Genomic DNA, 9099 nt, shown 5'->3' with positions numbered 1-9099 from the left:
ATCTCCATTATCTAATTTGGATTACCATCTTACAGTAATCATTCTCTCCTCCTCTCCCACCAATATCAAATGTTGTTATATCTCATATGTGTTGTAACTTGTAAGAGTTTGATTCTATATTTTAATTTAAAAAGTATTATATATATTTAACATTGTTTTCAATTTTTATTTTATTTATATAAAAATAAATTATTTCTTTTATATTTCTTGCCTTTCTAATCTATTCATTTTTTTTTTAAATTTGCATAGTCAAATTTAAATTCACATATGTTGGTTTTAACAAAAAAAAATCAACTTTATTTGAGAATTAGATGTTCCTATTTATTTTTTAAACGATCAATGTGTAACATAATATATATAAGCATTTTATCTTGCAATCACAAGTTCCATTTCCATTGATTAACTTCATGGTTAAACTATAATATATGTTGTTCTATTTGTAGGAACAACAACATACTTATTTAATATATTTAAAAAAGCAGATGATTAATCAAAATAAACATTTCTCCAAATTTTATAATTCAATCAGTGTGAGTGTACTTATTACTTTGAAAAACCTTTACATTGAATTTCATAAAATCATATAAGAAAACTAAAATACTATGTCACATCAGATTTGGAAGGAAACACTTGGTATTCCTTTTTAGAAAAGTCAAGACACATATAAAAAATTATTAATATTTAACTCACTTTAAAGGCATAAAAGGTCATTTCACTCAAAAATAATTTCTATCCAATAATTTAATATTTAAATATATATATGTTCAAGATTATATTTAAATATTACAGAATTTTTTAGTTAGCTAAACTTATAGTCACATATATACAATATATATACATAAGAATTTATATTACTTATTAACACCATAATTCGATCCATTATTTGCTTAACTCAAAATTGGTTTCAAAGCCAACTAAAGAAAAACAGAAACGATCTTATTGATATTAGACCAAAACATGGACATACAAATATAATCACTTACACGGAAGATAATTATTTAAAAAAAAAATAACTTATTATTGCAACATCAACGTATGAAGGGTTTACATAAGCAGTTAATTAGAAAATCTAAAATACAATAAATGTATTGGGAACAATTTCAGTCAATGATAAGATTGGATCTTCAAAAGCAAGAAACAACATCCTCATAATTCATAAAAAATAAACGCTACAATTATGCACATTTAAACGAAATGATATAAACATATAGTATATAAATACAAGTGACTGCGAAGTCCGTATATGCCTAATTAAAACGAAATAATACAAAAGAAAAAACGAAAAAGACCAAAAAAATACAACAAAATGCCAACTACACCACAACCCACGCAACCTAGTGTTTAAGTAAAGTTAGGAGAATCTAGAGTACTATCTCTCGGCTGTATATATACCCGTTGGCGATTAATCTAGGCAAGTCAATTAATGTAAACTTGTTAATTACGAGGATGCACCATAGTAAAATAGATGAATAAATATACTTTGCTTAAAGAACAACACATGTCATGTTGCACCAAATTAATATTACATGTAGATTCATTGGTAAATGAGTTAAATGAAGTGATTACAAAGTCATGGAATGTTGAAATAACAATTTTCTTGTCTGGTGGCAATAATTGAACTTAGGAAAATACTCCGCAATATAAATTTGAAAAACGAAAACAACGATCATTAGTTAGAAACTGAAGATCATATGAGAGAGATGAAATGTATGATACGGCCAGCTTATCACCATTTGGACAAGTCATTCTTCTTCGTATTTGTTGTTTCAATTCTGTTTTCTCATCCTGCGTTCTCCAATTATGCCAATACTTTGTCGTCTACTGATACTCTGACAATCTCAAGCAATCGAACCATTGTCTCTCTTGGTGATGATTTCGAACTTGGTTTCTTCAAGACCGCCGGACGTTTTCAAGATATTGATCATTGGTATCTCGGGATTTGGTACAAGGCAATCCCGGTAAGAACCTATGTATGGGTTTCCAACAGAGATAACCCTCTCTACAGTGCTTCTGGATCCTTCAAAATCTCCGGTATGAACCTTGTCCTCCTCAATCAGTCTAATAACACAGTCTGGTCGACGAATGTCACTGTAGCTGTGAGATCTCCGGTGGTAGCAGAGCTTCTCCCTAATGGAAATTTCGTGCTTAGGGCCTCCAAAACGAACGGGGAAGATGGAATACTGTGGCAGAGCTTTGATTACCCGACAGATACTTTACTTCCGCATATGAAATTGGGTTTGGATCTCAAGACAGGACACAACAGATTACTTACATGCTGGAATAACTCATATGATCCGTCAAGGGGGAATACTTTGTTCCAACTCGAAATGCGAGGGTTACCTGAATATGTTCTACTGCTGGACGGAGGGACAACAGTCCGGAGCGGTCCATGGAATGGACTCCAGTTTAGCGGCATACCAGAGATGCAGGAATGGGATTACTTTAACATTGTTTACAATTTCACGGTGAACGAAGAGGAGGTCTTCTACACGTATAGAGTCACCACCCCCACTACCTACTGGAGATTAACGTTGACTTCCGGAGAAAATTTAAAACTATTCACATGGAATTCGAAAACACTGGACTGGAACATGGTTTGGATGCCACCCCTAACAACCTGCAATTTATACCGGACATGTGGTCTTAATTCTTACTGTGACACGGACACGTCTCCAATTTGTAACTGTATCAAAGGATTTGCGCCAAGGGACCTACAGGAGTGGCTGCTGGATGGCGGAAGTGGTCAGTGTTTAAGAAAGACGGAGCTGAGCTGCAGTGACGATAAGTTTCTCCTGCTGAAGAATATGAAGTTACCGGATACCGAAGGGGTAATTGTGGACACGAGAATCGGGTTGCAGGAATGTGAGGAGAGGTGCGCAAAGAACTGTAATTGCACGGCGTATGCGAATACGGATATCCTAAATGGTGGGTCAGGTTGTGTGATTTGGACTAGTGACCTCATTGATATCCGGAATTATGCCACTGCAGGTCAAGATCTTTATGTCAAAGTGGCTGCTGTTGATCTCGGTTAGATTTCTCCCCCTAAATTTAGACACTACTCATATATTCATTCAACGTCCGCTTAATTAGATGGATCCGTAAGTTGTGGATATCCCAAGCTATTAGGATTTCTAAATCTGAATTCGGATATGTAGGAAATATTTAAAGAAACACTAAGTTTTTTAAATATAAATCCTTAGGATCAGATTTTAAAGAGTCTGAGTACTTAAATTTCAAAACACATTATGCAGTTACAAAAAGTATATTTGATTGATGAACATTTTTGTCTGTTTGAAAAGTAAAATTAATAAATTAATTTCACTTATTTTCACGTTAAGTAATTTCTTCTAAATTATGGGTCACCATAATTTTTCACTTTATAATTATGAATCTCCAGTATGTTTGAGAATACCTACCATTGATCTAAAAGTCCAAACCAATCATACTTCTTAGTACGGTTGGCGAAAGACCGAAAAACAAGTCATGTGATTTATGACTCACGCTCACCGAGCCATGTGGGATATTAACGGTGCTATGACTTTTCACAGTTACAGAGAGGGCGAACAACAACAGTGGAAAAACTAGGACAAAAATAGGTCTGAGTGTTGGAGGCATTGCTTTGATTTTTCTCAGTTTTATCATTTACTTTTGGAGGAAACGTACGCAAGCAAGAGGAACTGCACTATATACTGGTAGTAATCTTCATTCCTATTTCTTCTTTATATTCGTCAACCTTCATTTATTGTGTTCTCGGATGTAAATGTCCTTTTGTTTTTGGTTTGTTTTCGTCTCTGAATAAAACAGAGTGCGGACAGAGGGGACCACGCCTAAATTTGCTAGAGACAACAGACGAGGATCTCAAACTGCCATTGATGGAATATGACGTCGTTGCCATGGCGACCAATGATTTCTCCATCAGCAACAAGCTCGGTGAAGGCGGATTCGGTACAGTTTACAAGGTACAAATAATTCGAAATATTATTGTGTTATTCACTGAGAAAAGAAATTTCATTCTGTAATGACATATGTGGTAGCAGGGAACGTTACTTGACGGTGAAGAGATCGCGGTGAAAAAACTATCGGATGTGTCAACTCAAGGGACCAATGAGTTCAGAACTGAGATGATTCTGATTGCAAAGCTTCAACACATTAACCTTGTCCGACTTCTTGGCTGTTTTGCCGACGAGGACGATAAGATTTTGGTCTATGAATACTTGGAAAATCTAAGCCTCGATTACTATATCTTCGGTTAGTGCCTCACCTTTCTATAAGCTTTATTCTTAGGTTAAATGTCAGTGGTAATAAGTTAACTCAATTTGGTGCTGAATTACAACGTGTGGTTGATTCTAGATGAAACCAAAAGTTCTGAGCTAAATTGGCTGACGAGATTCAATATCATCAGTGGTATTGCGCGAGGACTTTTATATCTTCACAAAGACTCGCGGTGTAAGGTTATCCATAGAGACTTGAAAACGAGCAACATCTTGCTTGACAAAGATATGATCCCAAAGATTTCGGATTTCGGGTTGGCCAGAATTTTTGCTAGGGACGAGGAGGAAGCTACGACGAGAAGGATAGTTGGAACTTAGTAAGAAATCTAATAACCATTATCTAAAAAATAAAAAAAATAAAATGACATTTATCTTTTGGACATTAAAACCCCACTATTTAAATTTAATCTTACGGTTTGCTCAGCGGCTACATGGCTCCAGAATACGCGATGGACGGGGTATACTCTGAAAAATCAGATGTTTTCAGCTTTGGGGTAGTGATTCTTGAGATTATCACTGGCAAGAAGAACAGAGGATTCACCAGCTCGGACCAGGATACTAATCTTCTCAGCTACGTAAGCTTAAACCAATCAAATTCGTTCTTCCTTCATTGAGATTGATCAAATACTAAAAAGCTTTGCTTTTTTCAATGAAAAGGTGTGGAGAAATATGGAAGAAGGAACAGGGTTTAAGGTTCTAGATAAGAATATGATGGATTTATTATCCGCATCACACACATTCAAGCTACACGATGTCTTAAGATGCATAACTATTGGTCTCACGTGTGTTCAAGAATATGCAGAGGACAGACCAGCAATGTCATGGGTTGTTTCAATGCTCGGGAGTGATACAGATATTCCGAAGCCTACACCGCCTGGTTATTGTCTTGCAATAAGCTCTGATCCGTGGACGTCGACAACGATCGTAAGCACCACCACGGAAATAGAGCCTCGGTAACTGGAAAGTTATTAAGAGAGAACGTATTATTGTATTACTACTAATAAAATGGACAATTTAAGCCTTTTAAGAGTGTCCACATCAGCTATAGAAGGTATTCTATAATTTTGCCACCTCAGCACATCTTTTTTTTATGTTGTTTGTAATTTTTTCTTAATTTGTTTGGAACTTTTTGGTACGCAAACTATTTTTAATAATTAATTGTAGTTTAAGATAAATAAGATTGAGCATTTAAAAGTCTTGTAAAAATTAGAATTTAGTATTCTGATTTTGCTCAAATTTTATTTTATACTTTATGCATTTTAATATTTATAATGTAACCACTTGAATGACATCCTCTTAGCAAAAACACAAGATTATAAATTATCTTTCTTGTGTTTTCTTTTAGTGAAAATTTATTTTACTTTAAGAAAACAACAAAAGTCTTATTTTATTATTCTAAACAATGTTTCAAGTCTGATCCATCAAGAAAACCAAAATATCATGTAATCAACTAAGTTCCGTCACAAATTACTTATTTTTATTTTAGTTAATAGTTAATATTGTAAATAACTGAATCAATATATTTATCATTATAAAGGATTAAATAAATTCTTACCTTAATTTTCCCTTATTAATATATATTATGTTCGTTTCAGTTAATTTTTAAAAAACACGTAAAAATCAAAATTTTGTTACCTGGAAACTCAAAGTTGAAAATCACGGTTACCAGAATAAATTAATCATCGACATTATCATCCGAAAACGAGAATGTCAAGAATTTTTTTTTTAATTATTCTTGGGACGTCATGTCATCGTCGGAACCTCAGTAAAAGATGCGCAAAATAGAAACAATTTCAACTTTACGAGACATGTTTATTCACTTGGAGTTTATCCTGTTTTTCTTAAACTTTTCATGGGCCTTTATTGGTTTGTAAGCTTTGGGTAATAATAAATTTAAGGTACGAGAAGAACAACAAATTCGAGTTACTAAGACCATCTCCAATGCAAAGAAACCTTCATGGTATCCCAACATTATTTTAATTATTAAATTGGTTTCTTTTTAAGTTAAGAGAATTTTTACTATTAATTATCTCCAATGGTAGAAACCTATATGGGTTTATGTAGAATAAAAAAAAATATTGAAAATTATTTTGATAAATGATCTTTGATTGCTTTACCACAACACTCTTGACATGTGCGTCCTTGTATGCTTTTGTAACAAGCAGTTGTGAAAATTTATGCCATAGGAAAAAACACATAACATGATGTCAGCAAAAGAGAGAAACAAACAAATTAGCTTTGATTGTTCCATTAAAAGGTAGGTATAGTTACTCACTTCGGAACCTAATTCCATTGCTGCCTCGGATATATCAGTACAAATTAGTTGATGGTTATCTAATAAGGTAACCTGATACACAAATCCAAAAGGTTTCAGTTCACCTAAATTAATTAGTAACAGAAACAACAAAAATCAAACAAAGAGTTGAGATTATAGAGTGTGGTTCTTGTCAAATCATGTTATTAAAAAATATACACAATAAAGCCAGGAGGCTCCTATAAAATATACACAATAAAGCAAGAAAAAAATGAGAAGGAGAAGAAGATACAGAGTGTACACACGAGTGAGTTTGTATATATTCTAAAAATCAGTAAGTAAAAATCAACGGCAAAGCTGAGCACATAAGCTATTAATCCGTGAGTCCGGGGGGATTTGCCACAATGTAAGATGCTGATTTTCCATTTCTCAAACAAGTCATGCTGAATTGGTTACCTAATTGAGTCGTCTGCTAAAAACAAAAATAAGAAGAAGAGATATGTAATTAGGAGACATTGAAAAGCGATTCGAGAAACTGAGATACGAAAAAAAGGCACTACAGGATTTATACCGTGCAAGAGGCTGGCTCTCGGTTACAGCTCCATTTAGAAGTTGGAACACATGAAAGATAATGACACCATGAGCAATGTTCGTTTCCATCGACATTGTTGAAGAGAGAGATCAATCCAGCAATGAACTTGTGACAAGAAAAGAAGCTTTGTTTGGTGATTGTTCATAACTTGTCTTGTCAATCAAAGAGACAATATCATCATTTACTCAATATGCAGCAGGCCTTTATGAACTATAAGTATAGGGAAAACAAACAAACAAACTGATTTACAGCTATTAACGTGGAGGGTGAATAACAGAGAAATGTAACACTTACCCAGCGACCAAGAGGAGAAGAGAGATGGTCCAAAATATGCCCTGATACATCTTGTACCTGTGTGGTTTAGCTCCAGGAGCGTTTCTTTGGCTGATCCATCCATAATGGGGACAGATTAAGAGCACAAATCCAAGTAAAAAACCAGTAGCAAACCCTCCAATATGTGCAAAGTTATCAACTCCAGGGAGCACTATTCCATCTTGTATCCCATGAGGCTTTTCTGGTACGTTTGTGCCATGACTCATTCTCAAATAACTGGTTAGTCTGGATTTCTCAAAGACATAAAAAAACAGTAGTAAACACTGTTCTTACATCCACCAAGAATATTTTAGGGAAACAGACCCAAATAAGAACCAAAAAAGACGGTGATGAGTCCTTGATAATAGACTGATAGTTAACTTATTGATATAAAGGCAGTTCTTATAGTCTTATGTTCACTCATCTATTTAGAATATAACAATATTTGCACTAACCTTGACAAGCTCGCCTTCACAATAACTATCAAATTCAGCTTTGCGAAAATGGAACAAAAGCAACATCAAAACTCAATACACATAGCAGAGAAACTCAATAAAATTTAATAGTTTGTAACTTACGTAGCTAACTCTTTTGGACACGCACAGCTTCCACTTGAACAACCATTTGAGCTTTCTTCACAGTCTCATACATATTCTGCATATTCCCAAATATCCCTGCCTAGGTAACATCACACAAGAAAAAACAGATTGAAGCAAAGGAAGTTTTCGACATAGACGAACTTCTTGAAAATAACTGAATCCAATCTAATGTATACCTTAGATTGTCCATCTTCACTGTTATTATATTTGTTTCCACCTCCGAATAGTCCATCCACACGGAGAGACCTGTAACCATTTCTTGACTTGTTCTGATTCGGCCATTTCTTAGTACTACTACTACCTCTCTGCGATTTCAAGCTCACATTTCCTGAAACTGAAACAGAAAAAACAAAATCGAATTTTTAATCCCAAAAAACAGTTGTAGATACAAAATTACACTTTCAGCTCTTACACATACGAAATATAAAGTCTAATTACCAAAGATTAATCAAAATTACGATGAAACCCCAATGCACAACAGAGTACCGAAACCTAAATCGAGAGAGAGATTAAAGTAGGGATTTTTAAGAGAGACTAAACCATGGGAGGAAGGAAAGAGCAACAATTTGGTGAAATTGGTGGTTGCAGCCATAGACGCCATTGTTTTATGAAAGAGAGAAGATGGGGTTTCTGAAATTCGAAACTCCCAACAACTCCATTCCCCAACTTCACCTCCTCACCGCCACTTGAATTCATCTTTCATGTAAATCTCTTACAATCTCTGCAGATTATTAAAAAAAAATCATCCCTATTTCATATTTCGAGTTCGATCAAGCAAACATCCAAAAAAAAAACCCAAACTTTAACGATTTGTAAGTTGGATTTTTCTCGAGGTCAGTTAAAGTCGTACGATACTGAGCAAATTGGAAACATAAAATTGAAATCCAACTATAATTAAAAACTGAAACAAAATTCTAGGAAACCCGATCGCATAATCTAAAAAACCTATGAGAGAGCAGAGAAGAAGAACCCTGGGGGAATTAGAGAAAAACGGATCCGAAAAAATCAAAGATATGGTGAAACAGTAAAGCATAACGAAATCGAAGAAGGGAAATCAAATGGGGAAGCTGA

General features: G+C 34.4%; 2 protein-coding genes across 2 annotated transcripts; one reads left to right on the top strand and one right to left on the bottom strand.

Annotated features, from left to right (window-relative positions):
* On the top strand, window positions 1701–5397 carry LOC104750833 (G-type lectin S-receptor-like serine/threonine-protein kinase SRK). The gene is made up of 7 exons (XM_010472682.1): window positions 1701–3027; window positions 3549–3692; window positions 3805–3959; window positions 4038–4248; window positions 4351–4588; window positions 4696–4846; window positions 4929–5397. The coding sequence occupies exons 1-7, from the start codon at window positions 1701–1703 to the stop codon at window positions 5226–5228; spliced, it is 2526 nt and encodes an 841-aa protein (XP_010470984.1). The 3' UTR covers window positions 5229–5397.
* On the bottom strand, window positions 6294–8829 carry LOC104753728 (nucleoid-associated protein At2g24020, chloroplastic-like). Its single transcript, XM_010475936.2, has 7 exons — window positions 8569–8829; window positions 8205–8362; window positions 8017–8107; window positions 7885–7955; window positions 6537–6618; window positions 6389–6435; window positions 6294–6317 (listed from the first exon to the last, which is right to left on the bottom strand). The coding sequence occupies exons 1-7, from the start codon at window positions 8627–8629 to the stop codon at window positions 6294–6296; spliced, it is 534 nt and encodes a 177-aa protein (XP_010474238.1). The 5' UTR covers window positions 8630–8829.

Source organism: Camelina sativa, chromosome 16 (genome assembly GCF_000633955.1).
Source record: "Camelina sativa cultivar DH55 chromosome 16, Cs, whole genome shotgun sequence".
NCBI classification, from domain to species: domain Eukaryota; kingdom Viridiplantae; phylum Streptophyta; class Magnoliopsida; order Brassicales; family Brassicaceae; genus Camelina; species Camelina sativa.
Note: the sequence above shows the minus strand (reverse complement) of the source record. Positions and strands in the feature narration are given on the sequence as shown.